The sequence below is a fragment of the Poecilia formosa genome, unplaced genomic scaffold (genome assembly GCF_000485575.1).
Source record: "Poecilia formosa unplaced genomic scaffold, Poecilia_formosa-5.1.2 Scaffold26, whole genome shotgun sequence".
NCBI lineage: Eukaryota > Metazoa > Chordata > Actinopteri > Cyprinodontiformes > Poeciliidae > Poecilia > Poecilia formosa.
In genome coordinates, this window is record NW_006799965.1 from 2,114,786 (window position 1) to 2,134,189 (window position 19,404).

The following is a 19,404-nucleotide window of genomic DNA, read 5'->3' on the forward strand; positions in this document are numbered from 1 at the left end:
CCGGGAGAGAAGATCTGACATACGAGTACACGTGTAATATTCTTATACTGTGCATGTAGCGATGCACCTCTAGATGACTTTGACAAACTGCTTTTTCTAAAACCATCAAAATCAAAATGAAAACACTTGAAGTGCAATAGACAAATCCACACAATCCAGTTTGTTTAATTTCTTTTTAAAATCAAAATTTTACCTTTTAGATCATTTTTTTTTAGAAGTTGAACATAAGCAGAATGCAATGTTTCCAGACAACACAGATTCAGAAAAAAAAAAACTCTTTATAGTGAAATGCAGAGATTACTGTTGTGAAACGAAATTCTCCAATTTGTTGTAAAGTCCAGAAAAGTGACTCAATTGGGAAGTGAGAGAAAAAAAAAACACAAGAGGGCTTGAAAACAAATATCAACCATCGGGCGAAAAATAAAATTGATGTTTGTAAGAAAAGTATAGGGATAAAAGCTGTCAAATACTGTACAGGGCTTCTTGAGCGTTTAGGATCCAACCGTGCTGAAGTCCTTCCAGAACAGTTGGAAAAATTAACAGGGATTAGGATAAGGTCACTGTCCCAGGAAGGAAGCCATGGGGTCATCTGGCCGGCTGCGTTTCATGCGGAACGCCTCCATCTCCTCCTCAGTCGGCGCCTTCACTTCCTGCAGGCTGTAGTAGGGCCTCTTCCTCTCATCCATCTGCATCAACGCGTCAATGTGCTTCACTCGCTTGTCCTCCGCTTCCAGGGCCTGAGGGACATTTGAGAAGCTGAGCTTAGTCACAGATAAAAAAAAAAAAAAAAGGCCAAATCATGAACACCAAAAACCTTTCACCAACAACAAACCTTCTTCAGTTTCTCCTTCTTCTTTTCTTCATCCTCTGAGTCGCTGCTGTCTGAGCTGTGCTTCTTGTTCTTTTTGTTCTTCTTTTTCTTCTTCTTCTCCTTCAACTTCTCTTGATGAATCTGGCAATAAATAAATAACTTTGGCGTTAGAAGGAAAAGTCCAGCACGACGCAGAATGAGTGACTATATGTATGCCATCACCAATGCTAAATCTTAAATCCTTACTTCCAGTAAAGACTTTGGCTCTTCTTCTTCTTGGGGCTCCTGCAGTCCGTCTTCAAATGGAACGCAGTCAGAAGTACCTTGCTGTTTAAAAACAGAAAAAAAAAAAACACTGTATAAGACTTACCAGTAACAGGCTTTACACACGATATATATTTACACAAAAGAATAGTACATGTATTGGTGAACTACTGAAATGAAACAAGTGTTTTGCACCATTAGTTACCGTTTGAATTCCTGCTTGTCCCGTGCAGTAACTCTGTTTGACCAGTGAGTGGCAACACTTGTATCCCCAGCAGCCATCCTTCCAGTAGGAGCCCCATATACACTATACAAAAAAATATATATAACGCAAACAAATGTTGAAAAACAATGTAATAAAAACAAACAAAACAAACAAACAAAAAAGCAGCACAGCTTTAAAAGCAGCCATTTGTCCAATCGTCCTCACGGTGTGGTTGTTGATGAGGACGTCCTCCTCGTATTTGGAGCGGGCGACGGCCTTCTCTAGTCCCTTCAGCACGGCGCCGTGGCGGGAGTACTCCACGTAGTCCTCAGTCTGCGCCAAGAGCAGCTCCCGCGGCGGTGCGTCCAAGTGCTCCTGACCTCCGTACTAACGAGGCAATGAAAAAGCAGGAGTGACAAAATTTTCATTTTAGTTCACATGTTTTAAAATAAATCTATGAATAAATTAAATACCATTTCAAGGTTGTTGTTTTTTTTATTTTTTATTTTATTTCATTTGCTTTGAAAAGTTGTGGCACTAGTGGTATTTTTTTTAGTGAGTAGCTTCACAAGAAGAACAGAAGACATTCACTAGATTGGACGGCGGCCCTGAGGACTGTAGCCTCATTCATGTATGGTGTGCCTGCTAAACCACACAGGCCTTTAAAGTGAACTTCAGCTTCATTTGTACAGAAAAGCTGAAGTTTAAAAACATTCTGATAACGAAGCGTACCTTCTCCAGGATGCCTTCTCTCTGTTTCTCTTTAAAGTCCTCCTTTTTGACCTTGAAGGAGCGATGGAGCAGCTCCAGCTTGGTGGGGTCAGCCTGAAGATGGACCTCGGAGCCTCTCTCGTATGCCTCCCAAGCAAACACTGTCGCAACAGAGCAACAATCCTTACAGGAATCAGAAAACATGAAGCATGTTTCCTCAAAGTGACTGGAAACTATCCAGCTGTGAATCACAACCAGCCTTCCTCTGAAGCCGGCCTCATAGATTGAGGAATAGATTGGTCATCAAACGTGTACTAAATGTGAGCCGACTCTCTTCTTTATAAGTTATTAACTTCTTCTGCCAAATTCCCACTGAGGTGATTAGTAATATTTAAAGTACTAGGCGCCGTTTTACAGCCAGCTAGTTTAAAAGGTGCTCAGAGTGAAAACTTACGCTGCGTTTGAGCCATGGAGATTGTGTCTCCAGAGTAGCGAGCAAAGTTGTCTCCAGCGTAGCCCACCCTGTAGGACAGAGCAGTTTGAAACTGTTTTAGCATAAGCTTGTGAAAGGTATTCAGGAAATAGAAACCAACAACTTACTCATCAGGATTCATGCCGGTGTTGGAGTACGGATTCTCTCTCATCGCTCGAGTCTTCGGATCGTAATACGCTGAATTTGGATCCAGATTTCTCAAGTACTGCAAGACAGAAACGCAAAGTTCAGCTGATCGAAATCCTGAGTTTGTCACAGACCTGAACCTGTAGCTTTATTGCCCCCATCTCTTCAACGGTGGGCATTAGAAGCAAACAGGTGTCTCATCTCGAGTCTTCATCTCATCACTATTAGCTCCTCTGGCTCTTACTTTAGCCGTGTCCTCTCGGATGCGCAGGTTCCTCACGGTGATGCGTCTCTTCGAGTCAAAGTTCTGACCCGGCATGTCGATGTCGTCTGCATATTTGTCCTCATCCTCGTCTTCGCTGTCATATTCTCGCTCCTGTGCAGGGAACATGATGCCCATTTGAAAAGCTTCATGATTAACAAAAGAAGAAAAACAACAACAACAAAAAAAGTTGTCTGTGAACCGACAGATCACTTACGTTTTGGTCCAATTTCCCAGAAGCCAACTCATCCTGAAGTTTCTGAGCCTTCAACGTCCGCTTAGCCTAACAACACAAAAAAAATTAAATAAATAAATAAATAAAAATAAAAACAAACAATTGTGAATACCACAGAAGGGGGAAAATACTGATTTGCTGTTGGATAAAACAGCAAACTTATAATGTGACAAATGACGATATGTCTTCTGTTAAAAGAAGACATATGTCTTCAAACAAATCCAGCATAAACTAGATTTGACAGATGTGGTCCAATCTGACCACATCTGTCAGATTTGACAGATTCTGGTGCCTTGTTGCTGTTGAAAGAAACAAAGTTAACCACAACAGACATGTGAAAGAAGGACCTCTGGTATAAACTAACACAGAACATCATAATCGGCACAAAATATCTGCTGTGAAACGTGATGGTAACAACAACAACAACAAAAAAACGTGAATCACATTACTAATTATTACTTAGGTGTATGAAGGTATATAAATATTTAAAGTTAATATTCCTTCCAACGCAATCTTTAAAAGGCAAACAAAGTATCTCCTTTCTCTCAAAAGCAGAAGTAAGCTTGCATTAAAAAAAAATAAATAAATAAATAAAAGCTTTTTTTACTCATGCACTCCTTACCAAATCTACTTTAGCATACTCCTCCACAATGCGCTGATGCTCCTCTGGGTCATACCCATTCCAGCGATCCCGCTTTCCGTCGTAGTCCATGTCGAGCTGGACCTGAGAGTGCTCATCTGGAGCTATCCCGGTTCCTGTGTACTTGGCTCCAACCTTTCTGGGCCGCTGAGGGAACACAAATGACATTTAGACCTTGGTTTAAAAACAGAGGGGGACATTTTTTTTTTTTTTTTTTTTTACTTTAGGGAGAAACAATCCAAAAGAAGCCTTTATTTGTTGATATTTTTTTACCTCCATACAGTCCTTCTTCTTGTGTGTTAAAGCCCCACAGTTTTCGCAAGCGCCTTTGCGGTATTTAGTGGTAATAGCATTCTGTGTGAAGCCAAAAGATAGATAAATACATTAAATCTAACTTGTTAAGATTTGTTCAAATCGAATCAACAACAGTATCCGATTCATGCTGACCTCCTGCACTCCTCTTTTGTACCACTCTCCAATGGCTGAGAACTGCTTCTGGTTTTCATCCTGTGGTCGCTGATGCTTTAGTGTGGGTCTCTTGGACGGGTCGATGTACCATGGCACTGATGAAATGTACTGAGGGATGTGAGGGTTTATGTCCCTGGTGGAGAGAAGAAGTACCCACAGTTAATAACAACAGAATTCATCCAAAAACATCTTTAAAAACAACTGAGGTCCCTTTCCAAATGAAGGCAGAAAATCTAAATAAGTCAGAAAGCATAAAAAAACAACAGTAGAGGAATCAGAGCCAAAAACCAAACTTCCTTTGCAATTTAAAACTGATTTGTTTTCAAAGCCTGTAACAAGTCAATAAGAGAGTTAATGTTGTGGATATTTGAGTTTTATCAATGTTAATTCTAGGAGGAGCGCTAACAGGTCCAGAATCAGTAGCTGTAAGGAAATCAGTTTAAAGTTTAACTATTGCTGTAAAAGGGTTGGAAACAAGACTGGAATATTTAGCAATTATTGTTAAACAAGGGACTAATTCTGACCCATTTGTCCTGGATTCTCAATTTGTCCTTTAAAATCACTCAAACCCTTAAACTTGCTCATTTCCCTGCTTTTAACTCTTGAGTTTACTTGCTATTTAATATGTCCTAGTCAGTAACAACTTCCATAATACAGAAACAATCACTGTTAATCACGTCACCCATCAGTGTACATCCAGGTGTACTTACTTTCCCTCTTCGTCCACCTCAGCTGGAGCATTTCCCAGCTTCCTCTGCTCCTCCAACTCCTTCTTCTTCCTCCAGTCCTCTCTGGTCATCTTCTTGGGCTCATCCAGACCCACGATCCCCTCCGAACTGACACTGGTTTGCTCGGTCATGGTTGGATCTCTTCCTACACACTAAACAGACCAATTAGTCCTCCAGAATGTGTCCCGTTTGATCCATAACTCTTGTTGGAACAGACTGTGAATTTCACTTGTTTAAAGTGGCGCAGCCAAAAGCAGAGCACGTAGCTCGACGAGATGCTTACGACTTAATGCGACATAAATATTCACTGAAAGTCTTATGATGAGAGGAAGTTGTTACGTACCTTGTTCAGAATAAAAATATTGTAACAGATGATGTTTATCTCGTATTTCACCTCTTTTAAAAGCTTGTTACTATGTTTTGGTCAAAACGCCATCGCCGCCATGTTGTTCTTTTCTTCGTGTGGCAATAATTGGCTCATTATCGCCACCACCTGGCGTGGACTCGCTACTTCTTCTTCTTCTTGTCGGTTTTACTGGCGGTTGGCCCTCGCTACTTCACAAACTTGCTTCCAGAAAATGCAAAACATGCTTCTTGAAAACAGTTTATTCTGAATTTGATGAGTAATTGTTGCTCTGATATTAACTGATGTGACTGAGGAGAGTTTTGGGAAAATATTACAGGATGTAATCTGACAAATTGATATTTGTGTCTTGTATTAAATATAATTAAAAGCATCATTTCATTTTTTTCTTGGGTTATTTTTTGTATATTTACTATACTGTTTTTCCTTTAACTTTTCCTTCAAGTTATCTAATATGTTGTTCTTCTCAGCCCCTTTTGTAATCAAATGACATTACTGGTTCATATTTCCAGTTTTAATTTGGATGAATATAAGACCCATTCAGGTCAAACAGGATGACTTCCCTTATAAAAAAAGCTAATATTTTTAAGTTTTAAGCACTGAGGCCTCTGCAGTCTCTTGCTGCATCGAATCCATAGCACTAAAACACTTAAGAATCACATCATCTGTTGATTCAAAACACTTTTTGTCCTTAACCCTGAGGGATGCTTTGATAGATTTTTTTTGTTGCCTGTTTTAGATTATTCTCCGGCTGAAAAATAAATCTAAAACCTAGTCAACAACTTGCTAGAAAATACAAATCTAAAGAACTTGACATATTAAAGTAGGTGTAATTAGACTCTATATTTTTCCATCCATCTTATCTTTTATTTTATATTCCTACTTATGAATTTTTTAAAACATTTTATGAAAGGGAACACAAATTGGTAAATGTGATTTTTTGCATAATTTTCCTATAAACACTGTTCACTGAAACTAACAATAAAATTAGAAAAGTAAGGAGAACTCTAATCAATCAATCAATTAAGTTTATTTGTATAGCACATTTCAGCAACAAGGCAGTTCAAAATGCTTTACATCATAAAAATACAAAGTCATAGAACACACAGTCAACAATTGAAGCATTACATTTTGTCAAGTGCCGTTGTTACATATCAACATGTTGTTTAATTTATAATGTTTCAAAAGCAACTCTAGAACAGGTGGGTTTTGAGTCTAGATTTAAAGGAACTTAGTGTTTTGGCTGTTTTACCGGTTTGCTCCAGATTTTTGGTGCACAGAAGCTTCTCCACGTTTGGTTCTGGAGAAGCTTCTACGCAGACCAGAACCATAAGACCTGAAGAGGTCTGGAAGGTTGATACAACAACAGGAGATCTTTAATGTGTTGTGGTGCTAAGCCGTTCATTGATTTCTAAACTAACAAGAGTATTTTAAAGTCTATTCTCTGAGCTACCCTGAGCCAGTGTGAGGACTTTAGAACTGGGGTGATGTGCTCTACGTTCCTAGTTTTAGTGAAAACACAAGCAGCAGCGTTCTGGATCAGCTGCAGCGGTCTAGTTGATTTTTTTTTTTGGCAGACCTGTGAAGACACTGTTGCCGTAATCATTGCTACTAAAGATAAACGCATGGATGAGTTTCTCTAGATCTTGCAGCAGCTGGTGTTGTCCACCCTCTCTCATTAATAAACCAGCTATTTCATTACCAGTCATTTTGGTTTAAACCTTTAATGGCTATAGACCCCGTCGTGTGCTGACAGTGCATTTTTACATGCTCACTAGGAGGTTCAAGAGGAGCCGTCTGGTGCTGACTGGCTGTAGTTTGACACTTCAATGAGATTGTGGTCTGGATCTCTGAAGTAAAGAGAGGTGATGGGTCCCACAGCTCCACTCCTCTGCACTGGTCCCTCTTCAATTTCAACACCACAAACCTGCCAAAGACAGAAAATGGCACTGAGCATTAACACCTGATTTGTTCTCTTATCAGTAGCAAAAGCCAATATTAAAAGCTATCTGTGTGTTGAGAGCACCTTCAGATGAGCAGCTACTTCAGTCAGAGGGGTTTTGGTGATGAGACACAGGTCTGCAGAGCCTGAAGTTGGATGTTTAGCTTTTGGTTCAAATTCTTTGCCCAACTGGTGAAGGTTAAATTTTTGTTTCCCAAAACCCAGAGCTTTACGGTTCCCCTGCAAAAATTAAGATAGGAGATACAGAAAAACATGACTAGGGAGAGAAAGACGGTATCAGCTGATCCAGAATCAAAGACTTCCATACAGTGGCTATTTTTTTATATTAAAAAAACTTAACTATTTATTGTACTGTAAAAAATTTTGTTTCAAAGACAATGACATGTACTTGAGGTATACTTCTTTTTGATAAAGATGGTACCAGTACAGTGTCAATTTTTCACACAATGTTTATTTATTTGTTTTTACATATGCCAAAGATATTAATATGTTAGAGCCTCTCCTACAAGGCTGTCACTTTCCTAACTTTTCAGATTTTTTTCTGAATAAAATCAAAGTTTGTGGTTGCAGAAAAATACCAAAAGCTTCAAGAGACATGAACAGTTCTGCAAGAATTATTATTTTTGACAGTTATGTAATAAGTTTTAATGAATTAGCACATACCTTAAAAGTGACAACCTCCATTCCAAGAACTGATGTATAAAAGTTGATTGTGTCCGGCACACTTTTTACCGTCAACACCAAATGATCTAGGTGGCTCACTTCAACAGGACAGGTTGCCTTGGATCTGACACCCAGGTGAGCTTCAAGGGCGTTGACCTACAAGGGGTGAGAGAAATAATTTTTCGGTAATCAACAGCAGCACATGCTGATGGGTTGGATCTTGAATGTCAAACAAAAGGCCTTACAGCAGGGGTCACCAACTCCAGTTCTCAAGGGCTACCATCCTGCAACTTTTAGATTCACCTCTGCTCCAAAATGTCTGAATTCCCTCACCAGCATTCATTCCTCTCTGCAATAGGCTGGAAACGAGCAGTTTATTTGATCCAGGTGTGTTTGAGCAGAGACGCATCTAAAAGTTACAGGATGGTAGCCCTCGAGGACTGGAGTTGGTGACCCCTGCCTTACAGCTTACATTTGACTCAACAGCACCACCCAGTGGTGACTCTTTGCTACACGCATTTGACTTAAAGTGAGTGTATTTTCTTGAGGGGTAAATGAGAAACCATCTTGGTGTACTTTAGCAGCGATTTTGCGGCTACTCCTGCTCCAAGATTATTAACAGAAGTCCTTTATTTTACTACCATGAGTACATTTTCCGAAAAAGCAACAACAACTTCGTGGAGAGTACAGCTCTACACGGAAGTATACGCACAGATCAAATGCGTGGGTCCATTTTAAAGCAGAGCTGGCTATGAATAACAGCGAATGCTTGCAAACAAAGCGATAATAATAGTTTACCTTAAAACATGTCCTCTGGAAATACAGTAAGCGGTTACTAGCTGCCCGGAGTGCCATCCTTACTGGCGTGTTGTTCACAGGTCCGACTGGTGTGCCGAGAAACGTTCACCTGACGACCGAAACACTTCCTTGTCCAACAGTCATGTGGACCAATCCCACTAAACTGGCCACACCAGACCGCTTCACAGAAACAATTAAGTATTCTAGAAACTATGTATTTAATTGTAGTCCACGTTATTTTTTCGCATTATTGGTATATCCCACTTCAAAAACAGTATCGATTTCAGTGTTTGTATTCATTTGAATGCTTACGACTAAATTAAACCGTAAACTCGGGTTCTCAGGATATAGAAGACCCACACAATCATGACGAAGCCTGCTGACTTGTCCAGAAAATGTCATTGACACCGTCCCACTATGAAGATAAGGAACAAAAAGGTAATTGGAAGCTAATTAACAGAGTGCTGTATCCATGTGTATTGATGGAAAGTTTAGTGAAAGAAAAAAATATATGGTTGGGGGAATAAAAAGTATCATGAAAATCCAAGACATTGCAGCTGTTCTATTTTCTAGTTAAATCAGCTCTTCTTCAAAACATAAAAGTCACTGTTAAAATTTTGGTTTAATCTTTTGCCAGCTTTTTTTGACTGGACGTAATATTAAACCTTGGAATGACCAAGTCAGAGTCTGGACCTTAATCCAAGACGTGGAGCTTAAAACTAGTGGAACTTGCTGGTCAGTAAAAAAATCTGCTAAAGGGGAAAATGTGGGGCAAACAATAATAAAATCTTGATTTATTATACACTAAACAGGTTCATTACAACACTGTTGGTACGCGTTTTATATTTTTATTCTGTATTGGTTCCTAAAACCAAAAAACTAAGAGTTTCAGTGGTTTGACATGTGAACCAGACTAAGTTTTTAAACCACAGAGTGATCTGGTCTAGATGCCAAAGAGAAGTGAAATTTTAAAAAGTGAGTAAAGTCAGGACTTATCCTTTGTAAGTCTAGTAGTAGGTTTCTCCAAAAAATCTATTTGAGGTGTGGTAAGTCAAAGATTAAGGATTTAAATTAAGTGCAAATCATTGTAGTGTTAATTTTATTGCTTAGAAATTTAGATTAATTATTAATATAACAGAATAAGAAGTACAAACAAGTTTTCATACTTACCCATGCCTGAAAAATGCTTAAAGACAACGCAATACTATAGAGAAGTAAGAACTCTGTCAGGTAAATCAAATATACTTTAACTTGGGTGAGAAATCTAAATCATAATGGACTTAAAAAGCGTGACAGAAAAGATGTTTTATAAAACACGGCTGCATCCCTTTGGCGTATTACTGGTAGAGCTTTTGCACCAAAGCTCTACATTTTATTTTTAAAATGTTCTCATTTTAAAAATAAAATGGAAACACTGCAGCAGTGTCTTACTAAAGCATTACAAATGAATGACTTGAGCACATACATGCACCATCATAAAAAAACGTCACCGCAAGCAGAGCACAGAACTCATACCTCTGATGTATTGTTTTATAGCATATCAACTCGTTTAATTCAGCGGTTAGTTTCATTAAAACACCCAGTTAACATCCTGCACTGGGTAGGTCACAGAACAAGGCCAAACCGAAGCTCGGCCCCTTTAAAGGAAACAGACAGTTCTTTTTTTTTTCTTTTTTTTTTTTTTTACATGTTAATGCTATTCAACATCTTGCATTCAAATATTTGTGTCCCACAGAGGGGAGGTAATAATCGTGGCTAAGACATCAAACAGTGAAACAAGAAACAGGATGGCAATAAGTGATGCCCTTCAGCTCCTTTACTGGTCAATGTTCCTGTTTAATTATTAAAACCTACATAGCTTCTAAATAAATCAACTTCAACACATACTGTAAAGGGTTATAAGTCTTCATTTAGGATTTAAACAGTTTTTAACAATAGTACACATTTAAATCATGGTTTGTTTTACTATACTTGTACATTTTGCAAATATTGCACACCACTTGGGAAGATTTGCTCATAAAGCAGTTGGGTAACTTCTTGATTTTCTATTGAAATTTTAATTTTCTGTCAATGTTTGACAGTCTAAGCCATTGTTTAATAAATATTGAGCAACTTGTAGAATATGATGGACCTACCTTTTAGAGACAAACTCTGGCTTGAGATAAGGTTAAAGGTTATTTCCATATAAAGCCAGTTTCTGGTTATATGACTAACTTAGTATGAGAGAAATATGATGAGCTCGTTATCAGACCGTAGCTGCTGGTGAGAGAAGAGGAATGAATCGCTGTACATGAGAAATGAATAGTGGAAGAGGGACAACTTTAAACTTCAATTTTAAGCCTATTATGAAATAAAAACTCACCTTAAATTTCCTCACCATAATGACATTTCATGATCATTTTGCCCATTTGCATCCAGGTGTTTCAGCAGTCTTGTGGACATTTTTTTTTTTTTTTTTAGAAATTCTGTCCCCAACTTCCAATTAAAAGTAATTTTTCATAATCTACTTCCTCTGTTGGAAGGAAATGTAGTTTTATGACTCCAATAATTGATATCTACCAGCAGATTGTTGCTTAAGAGTTGCTTTACTCTGATCAAGTTTTATAATTCATCATATTTCATGAGGTTTAACTGGCTAAAACTGGGCTGATAACCTATACCATTGTAAACTGGGTATAATAAAGTTTTCATAAAATATGGAAAAATATGAAATTTCCATAATTTGCATAATTTATTTGATCTACCAAAGAAATGATATGCAATGCTAAGAACAAGTGTGAGAAATGAATTGCTTACAGGTATGAAATGTAAATGGTAAAGGACAAAATGGCAACATGTAGGTGGAAAATGTGGGTACAAATTGTCAAAAGGGGCCAAATTTACCTGAAGCCAATGCAGGCAGAACCCCATTTCTGATATTTCTTCTGTTTAAAAAAAAACACTGCAGGATGCCAAATATTTTCCTCTATGCTAGACCAACATTTTTTTTTTAAGTTTTGTTTTAAACAACCTAGCCTAGCAGAGTATTGGCAAATGGAACTCCAGAGGAGGGTCTTGATTTGGCCATGTGATCAAAAAGGAGCACAGGTTTCACCATTACCTGCAGACCAACTCATGTGAACATGTCTGCTATGCAAGCTCATTCTCTCCCCATCCTGAAACTACTTTAAGTGTAACCGAAATGACTCCGATCCTCTAATTTACAGTCCTAAACCAATTCACTGATACAAAGAGTCAAAATTATTTTTTACAAGCCTATTTACAGCTAATACTTTCAAACTGCTGCAACTAAGAATTGTGCTTGAGGTGCTAATTAAGATTCATACCAAAAGAAGATGTCTGAAGTGCTTGAACTACCGGCAGGTGTGCAGCAGCATTTATAATCAAAGGGTTTAATATAAGATTATAGGTCTGCTTGTGTACATAACTTGGTGCATCACTGCATGGACACAACAGGTTGATCAACAGCATGCACTGCTTCTGCTCAGCTCTGAACAATAGCAAATGTCAACTTGGAGTCTGAATGCATGTCAAGAGACTGAGCACCTCAAATGAAACCTGTAACATAATGATCAAACTCACAAATTATGAGAAAAAAAATAATTTTCAATAGTGGAGACATTTCTTCAAAGCATCTTACATGACTTGGATGTGTAATTAGTTTGAAATATTGAAAAGGTTGGAGTCTGTTAAGAGTTAGATCACGCTCTCTCGGTTGGCTGATACCAGGACAGCCCTGCGACAGATGGGGCAGGTGGAGTTCTCAGAGAGCCAGCGGTCTATGCAGTGCACATGGTACTCATGAGAGCAGGGAAGCTTGCGTAACTTGTTCCCCTCAGCGTACTCTGTTATACAGACGCTACAGGTTTTCAAGGCGTCGCTCTCACCGAAGTTGCGCATGGAGAGGTTATCAATCTGTTCTTTGGTCAGCCCCTGAGGCTGGTCATCGTCGTCGTCATTCAGGAGGAAGAAATGAGCAAGTCGTAGAAAGGGCAGTGAACTGGGCTCCTCTAGGCTGATGGGGGGTCTAGGTCGAGCCCTTCCACCAGAAGCCTGTGGGCCAGTAGTAAGACCCTCATCCGCTTCTGTCTCAACTGTCCTCTCTCTAACTCCAGCAGCAGCAGCAGCAGCAACCGATGGTTGCTCATCAGCAGCAGACGCGTCAGCGTTACTAGCATCTGGATTATTAAGGGACTCCGTATCGGCGGGTGTCCCGGTACCGCGGTTTGAATCTGAAGAATCTGAGTCGGAGTCCATGAGGTAGCCTAGCTCGCCGAAGCCCGTCATGATCTGCCTTATCATAGACTGGAGAGCCATCGACGTCGCCTCTCCTAACCCTGCGTCGGAGATCCTGCGAATGGGGATTCGAATGGTGCTGACGTAGGTCCTCACTCCGGCACGCTCGGAGCGCGAGAAGGTCCTGCGAAAACCCCCTCGCTCACTCTCATAGAGAAAAGTGTTGTTGGAGTTCTGCGAGCGTGACCGGGTACGGCTGGCGATACTGTCTCTTTGCCGATATTCGCCTGGACGCACACGACGCACCTGAAGGTCGAGCATTATAGTTGGGGGACGGCGCTCCGCCGAACCTCCTTCATTCCCGTTGGGTTCTCCTTCCTGAGGTCTAACATTCTGGGCCTCCGGGACTGATTCTGCTTCAACACTGGGTGACTGAACATTGTCGTCTGCTGGGCTTTGCCTGGAGAGAATATGTTGTCGAGTCCGAGAACTGCCCTCCACTTGAGGCACTGGAGGTGTGTCAGTGGAAGAACTGGGGCTCTGAGAGCCATAGGTGTGTCGCGGACCGGGTAGGTCATCTAGCTGATCCAAACGGAGAGGTGAGCGGCTTCTGGCTAGGCGGGCTCTGGTCCTACGTGGTTCTGGGCTACGGCTGCGGGGTCTCCTTTGTCCCCTTCGTGGAGAAGAACAAGGTGGGGGTTGCTCCGGTGAAGCTTCTTCTACGACTGGAGCTGGAGGTGGAGCTGGGGGCGGACTGGGAGGTTCCTCAACAGCTTCTTGTGAGGCAACCTCTTCTTCAGGTGTTTCTTCAGGTTCTGGCTCAACAATGACAGCTAACTCTTCAACAACTGGTTCTTCCACAACCTCTGTTTCCATAGGAACCTGTGGTTCAGGATCTGCAACCTCTTCTTCCTCTTGGCCCGTTGGGGGCTGCTCTGAAGGCCCCTGTTCTCCTTCAGCAGCGGCCTGCTGTTCGGCCAGGTTGCGGTTCACACTGATCTCCAAGCTAAAGCGAAAGTCACCACTGTTTGGGTTGGTCTGGCTCACAGCTCGCCACGACTGGTTTCCGCGGTGTCCAGTTCTAGTTGTGTTGCCGGTTCGTCTCACTGTGTTGAGCCAGTCAAGCAAGCTATCCCCACCTTGGGAATCCTCAGAGCTCTCTGGAGTTTCTATTTGGGGACAAAAGCCAAAGGCAAATTACATCTAAATTCAGATGCACATCATGCATTCAAAATCTGAAAGATCCTGTAAACATACCGACGGGATCCTCGGTATTTTCTGTGCTTGGGTTGTTATTCTGCGGCTGCTCTGGACCATCTTTGATTTGCTGAAGTCTATTGAACAGCTCATCCTCAGTTACCTCCCCTGGAAAAGATATCAGCAAATAGTTTATTAAGTACTACTTTCAAGGCATTATCCACTTTCTCTTCTCAACAAATTGCTGGGGAAAAAAGTTCTTATAATAAAAATAAAATGTGGAATTGCAGCAAAGAAAGACTAAGACTGAGATATGCTAAAATACAGCTACATAGAGAAAATCTTCTTAGTAAGTCAAAGCATAAACAACTTAAAAACCTGTTACTTTGAACTCAAGTTGAATGCAATTTGGTCGGACGCAGCAACAGGACAATACTACAAAACCTCCAGACTTACCAGGTATGCCACTGTCCATTTAATTCCCCCTCCTTGGTCCTCCACTAAAGGACGCTGCAAACTTATATTTCCCCACCCACTGTCCAGGGACAGAAATGGACTGCACATCCTCGACTGTCCACAGGCGGTTGCATTTTGAGCAAACACAAGTATAGTGAAAAAAGCGGAAACTAGCCAAAGTTGGAAAAAATTTAATACATGATATGAAAAACAGGTTGACAAACTATACTAAAAATATATATATCAACATGGTACTACATTGTCCACTATTTGTCCTTTAGAATGTCTCAATAATACTACTTTGGTTTTGTAAACTGTGTCTTCATGACGTTTAGGATTTGGTGATGCTCGAGTTCCAGACACCAAAGTTTGCTTAAAGATGTTGATGTGACAACAATCCACAGGAACACAGTTGGTATGGCAAGTTCAAACTGAACGCAAGCTTTTTACAGTATGCATTACAGTTAAGTAAAAAAGAAAAGAAAAAAAGGCCCAATATAACTATACTTAAACCAGGCTAGCGGTTTGCAGGCAATTACTGATCCTACTATTTGCTGATATCCTAAATAAACAGTGATTTATGTTAATATCATTGCAAAAGATCCTGAATATTCAAACAGATCCCTTATGTCTAAATTGTCAACATGGATAGATATCTCTTCTAAATACTTCCACATCTACATATAAAATTGGAGACAGACACATGACATCAAAAGGAATCCTACAAGTGTTTCTAATTTCAAACTTTTCCAGAAATCAATTTGTTTTTTAGCTGTTTTTGTAACATTCTGCATTTTTGAATACAGATAGTCATTTTACCATCTTTATGTCCACAAATCATAAATAAGCACAATGCTGAATAAGAATCCAACTTCAGCATTGTGCTCATTATTATTATACTCATCACTTTTTTGGGCTTCTGGACTGGATTTTCATGTAGTAAGTGTGTGTTTTGTTTTTTGTTTTAATACAGTTTGAATTCTGTGGTCTTCATTCTAAAGTTTTGTAAAAAATCACAAAGATTAGAGTGTCACTGTTTTGATTGTGTTAAGAAAATATCATCTTAGATAGTTTGATAACCACAAGCTTAGTTTAAAGTTCTGACTTGAGCTGACTCAGAGGCAAAAACATAATCCTGGGCGAAACAGCCTTTTTTGAATTAGTTGTATCCAGCCGAAATTTCTTTTACCATCCTTATGCAGGAGAAAATAATTCTAATTTATATTTCATCACCTGGATTGCCCAAGAGGTTGTTGTCTCGCATAAGACGATAGTCCTCATCACTGAGATTGTTGACAAATTGATAAAAGGCCTCTTCCCGGTCTAGACGATCCAACTGCCTTCGGCGCTGCGACTCTGGCTGGTCACCGCCACCTTGCTCTACGCTGTCAGACCCTTCCATTGACTCTGAAGGGCAGAAAAATGAACGGGATACTCTGCAACTTTGAGCAAGATCCAGTAACTGCAAGAAATGAGAACATTACATTCTTAGAAATTTGAGGTAATTAATGTCAGTGAGTATGAAGCAGTCATTTGTATTCCATTCAAAGAATTGACCGTCTTGTCTCCTCAAAAAGTTATTATTTTATGATAAAGTGTTTAGGTAACCGTAGCAAAGTAAACAAACCTAGAATTTGATTTGCAATCTCAATTATTTACCTTTATAAATAAAATAGCCTGGACATCATGTCCAACTTTTAGTATAACAAAACTATGATAAAGATGACCGGAATAAAAAGAAAGAGAAAAAGATTTGTTAATGTTTCTGAGTAGCTGCAATGAAGGCCAAAACTAATCATACCCTCGGCAGATTTGAGATTTTTATTCAACCACAAACTTTATTACCGGTTAGTAACTACACAGGCATCTCTCAAAAGTTAAGGCAATGCATCAGACGGGTTGAACAAAAACAAAACAAAACAAAACATGTTTTGTTTAGGCTTAAATAAAAGCTACATGTTGAAAATGATTTACATACTGCTCAGTCATTTACAAAAAATATTTTTATTAGCATTACTTATTAACAGAATTGCAACCAAACCCTTTCTAATAATTGCTGACGAGCTTTTGGCGTGTCTACAGCAGCATTTTCAATGATTCATCATTTGTAATGAGCTTCAGGTGTTTAAGGTTGGAACATATCCTTGCCATAACCCTAATCTTTAGCTCCCTACACAGATTCAAGTCAGTACTCTGGTTCAGCAACTCCAACATATCAATATTATTTCTATTCAGAAGAAACATGCTAGTGAAATTATAAGATTAGTTAAAATCCAAATCAGCAAAGGATAATTAAAGGAACTGATTTAATACACAAACACATGCTTTTCTATACAAAAACAAATAAAGAAAATATGAACAGCGTCTATTTCGAAACAGCTATGAATGGTAGTGTGAGTCGAGTTGTTCTCAAAACAAAAGATTCAGTTTAACAAAATGACACACTTGGGATGCCCGAATCTAACTACATGGTACGCCTTGAAAAAGAATGTGTTTTACTTTATGCAAAGAAATACTTCTAGTACTTCTATTGGTAATAGTAAGTAATTAGTTGTAATAGACATGACATTTCTGATTAATAAAATACCTGTTAGAACTAAACTTTGTGATTGATATTTATTGAACTAATAATTTAGGAATATTTTTTAACAATGTCTTGAGGTTTTTGCTTTAAAAATTTGGTCTACGTTAAAGTAGGAAAATATACAACTGAAATCTTGTTATTTAATATAACAATGACGAAAGAAGGTATGACTTTTCTGCCACCTCAATTTGGTTTCCATCATTATGACTGTCCTAAAATTTTCCATGACCTTAAGCAGCTTGGCCAGAAAAATCTGTCAGCTGTCAAGGGAACTTAAGAGTTTATCCAACTAGCCAAATATATTATTTGTGAACTAAATATCATGACTAGCCACTTCCTTGAGATTGCAGTACTTCACATATTGAATTTGTGTTAATTGCAATTCAATATTTTGTACAGGTCCACAAGAAACAAAGTTAATTTTGTGATGACAGTTAAAATTTACAATATTTCATTTATGCTACAAATTGAGGGACAGAAATTACCACTAAGATATGGATTTTAAAAATCTGTTCACTGTCCTGAAAGCCTTACAAAATGGCTTTCAGGACAGTTTGTATTTGGACAGTTAATATTTGAAAAGTCTTTTGATACTCTTTTAAAAAATGGTTTTGACATAAAAGGCTTCTGTAGATTTTACCAATATAAGCCAGACTTAAACGAAAACACCTTATTTTATACATTCAGTCTCACAAGAGAACGGACAAAGCTCTGCAAAACTCAAATTGTGAAATTACAAAACATCTCTTCTGAATACGTAGTTGTAACTTGTGTTAGCGTAGTTCACAAAGCATACTGGCAAGCCACCCTAACAACAGACCAGCCACAAGGCTAAGAAGCCTTTTGGTTTTTAATCACAAACAATGTACTCTTTAATCTAGAAATCACGGCAACTTAAATCTACTTAGTATTTACAAATACATTAAATCATCTTTAGACTATGCCTTAAAGTCAAAGACGACATCCAGTATGTTGGTCAAAGTCGAGATAAAAACAAAATGGCATCTTATGACTTGCGTTTCCTAGCTACCGATTAGCTTTGTGTAAGATAGCTAATGCTGTACTTTCGTAACGAAATGCAGAGACAACGGTTTTCAAAGTTGCCCAAATAATAAAATATTCAAAGTCTGAACCAGATACTATCAGTAATATCGGTTTAAAATATGACAATAAAACGATCAAACGACCCGGTTATGTAGCATTTATGCGAGTTAGCGCTCGGGGTAGCCAAGTGGCTAACTACGGACGCTACAAACGGCATAGTTAACGGTAGTTAACTTTTCCATTTTGACAACTTATTTATTAATAGTTATATTATATAAGACGTAAGAATATTTACATGTATAATTTCTATTTCCTTTTGCTGGAGACTCCTTATGTTGTCATTAAAAATATATTAAGCCCGTTGTAGCATCAACACGAGCTAACTTAGCAAACGACGTCAACCAGTGACGTTCATACATCAAGCAAACAAGCTAAAAAAATGCTAAGTACGAAAGAACCAAGTTAACCAGGCGGAAGGCGTTGCTTTAGTAACAAATTAATGTCACTCTACCTTGTTAGTGATGTTGTGATCAATACAGATGGACGACAAGATTCCTATTGAAAGAATAGACTGAGAAAAAAGACTGGTTTAGTAGAGTACGAGCTCAGGATTCCATTTTCTTTCTTGTAGGAAGGCTATAATGATTTTCCGGAAATAGATTTAAAGGAAGTTTTTCCCGGAGTACGGCCTGAAGGCAAAGACTAAATTGTTCCCGACAAATCAGACATTTGCCGTAATACCCACGAGCATAGGTGTCTTGTGTTATTTATATTACATATATAGTCAGTTAAACCTCCTTATAATGCTTGGTTAATGGCAATATTTCGACAAGCGCTACCTGTCAGATTTTAATAGGGGTAAAAATTTTCCCATGCGCCATAGGTTAGAAAGAGTGAAAATATGTTTATTTAGAACATGGGTAGAAGCTGTAGTGTCACGGTGTGGTAAGAGTGGAGGACAACGCGAGATTGACAGAACAACATACAAAAAATCTTAGAGGTTTACATACCTCGGTCAAAATCTGGCCTTTGTTACGTACAAATGAAAAAAAAAAAACATTTAACTATATGCGACTGGCGAGCGAAACGAACTTTTAAAATAATAATAATAATAATAATAATAATAATAATAATAATAATAATAATAATAATAATA

At 38.8% G+C, this 19,404-nt stretch overlaps 3 protein-coding genes across 6 annotated transcripts; all 3 read right to left on the minus strand.

Annotated features, from left to right (window-relative positions):
* Positions 1 to 139: 139 nt before the first annotated feature.
* Positions 140 to 5,430, minus strand: slu7 (SLU7 homolog, splicing factor). Of its 2 annotated transcripts, none has more exons than XM_016669639.1 (15): positions 5,287 to 5,430; positions 4,926 to 5,095; positions 4,195 to 4,348; positions 4,021 to 4,101; positions 3,730 to 3,894; positions 3,090 to 3,155; positions 2,855 to 2,986; positions 2,592 to 2,689; positions 2,446 to 2,513; positions 2,013 to 2,152; positions 1,506 to 1,667; positions 1,281 to 1,382; positions 1,058 to 1,138; positions 833 to 952; positions 140 to 737 (listed from the first exon to the last, which is right to left on the minus strand). In XM_016669639.1, the coding sequence occupies exons 2-15, from the start codon at positions 5,072 to 5,074 to the stop codon at positions 558 to 560; spliced, it is 1,698 nt and encodes a 565-aa protein (XP_016525125.1). In that variant the 5' UTR covers positions 5,075 to 5,095; positions 5,287 to 5,430; the 3' UTR covers positions 140 to 557. The 2 variants fall into 2 exon arrangements, with proteins under 2 accessions (XP_016525125.1, XP_007548434.1); XM_007548372.2 differs by having other exon boundaries at positions 4,926 to 5,088; positions 5,287 to 5,429.
* Positions 5,431 to 7,005: 1,575 nt separating this feature from the next.
* Positions 7,006 to 10,454, minus strand: glod5 (glyoxalase domain containing 5). The gene is made up of 4 exons (XM_007548376.2): positions 8,732 to 10,454; positions 7,934 to 8,089; positions 7,334 to 7,489; positions 7,006 to 7,234 (listed from the first exon to the last, which is right to left on the minus strand). Exons 1-4 carry the CDS (start codon positions 8,786 to 8,788, stop codon positions 7,091 to 7,093), a joined length of 513 nt encoding a protein of 170 aa, XP_007548438.1. The 5' UTR covers positions 8,789 to 10,454; the 3' UTR covers positions 7,006 to 7,090.
* A 1,653-nt stretch (positions 10,455 to 12,107) lies between these two features.
* On the minus strand, positions 12,108 to 18,917 carry rlim (ring finger protein, LIM domain interacting). 3 transcript variants are annotated; one of them, XM_007548377.2, is made up of 4 exons: positions 18,760 to 18,917; positions 15,854 to 16,082; positions 14,225 to 14,332; positions 12,108 to 14,136 (listed from the first exon to the last, which is right to left on the minus strand). In XM_007548377.2, exons 2-4 carry the CDS (start codon positions 16,020 to 16,022, stop codon positions 12,428 to 12,430), a joined length of 1,986 nt encoding a protein of 661 aa, XP_007548439.1. In that variant the 5' UTR covers positions 16,023 to 16,082; positions 18,760 to 18,917; the 3' UTR covers positions 12,108 to 12,427. The 3 variants fall into 3 exon arrangements, with proteins under 3 accessions (XP_007548439.1, XP_007548440.1, XP_016525095.1); XM_007548378.2 differs by lacking the exon at positions 18,760 to 18,917 and adding an exon at positions 18,544 to 18,650; XM_016669609.1 differs by lacking the exons at positions 15,854 to 16,082; positions 18,760 to 18,917 and adding an exon at positions 14,621 to 15,847.
* Between the last annotated feature and the right edge of the window lie 487 nt (positions 18,918 to 19,404).

Excerpts from the sequence above, each read along its gene's own strand:
- slu7 (XM_016669639.1), bottom strand. The coding sequence starts at position 5,074 with ATGACCGAGCAAACCAGTGTCAGTTCGGAGGGGATCGTGGGTCTGGAT. Across the intron at positions 4,102-4,194 it reads ACAAAAGAGGAGTGCAGGAG|AATGCTATTACCACTAAATA; the intron begins GTCAGCATGAAT and ends GGCTTCACACAG. Across the intron at positions 2,690-2,854 it reads TCCGAGAGGACACGGCTAAA|TACTTGAGAAATCTGGATCC; the intron begins GTAAGAGCCAGA and ends TCTGTCTTGCAG.
- glod5 (XM_007548376.2), bottom strand. The coding sequence starts at position 8,788 with ATGGCACTCCGGGCAGCTAGTAACCGCTTACTGTATTTCCAGAGGACA. Across the intron at positions 8,090-8,731 it reads TCCAGAGGACATGTTTTAAG|GTCAACGCCCTTGAAGCTCA; the intron begins GTAAACTATTAT and ends CACCCCTTGTAG. Across the intron at positions 7,490-7,933 it reads TGGAGGTTGTCACTTTTAAG|GGGAACCGTAAAGCTCTGGG; the intron begins GTATGTGCTAAT and ends TAATTTTTGCAG.
- rlim (XM_007548377.2), bottom strand. The coding sequence starts at position 16,022 with ATGGAAGGGTCTGACAGCGTAGAGCAAGGTGGCGGTGACCAGCCAGAG. Across the intron at positions 14,333-15,853 it reads CAACCTCTTGGGCAATCCAG|GGGAGGTAACTGAGGATGAG; the intron begins GTGATGAAATAT and ends TATCTTTTCCAG. Across the intron at positions 14,137-14,224 it reads AAATACCGAGGATCCCGTCG|AAACTCCAGAGAGCTCTGAG; the intron begins GTATGTTTACAG and ends GTCCCCAAATAG.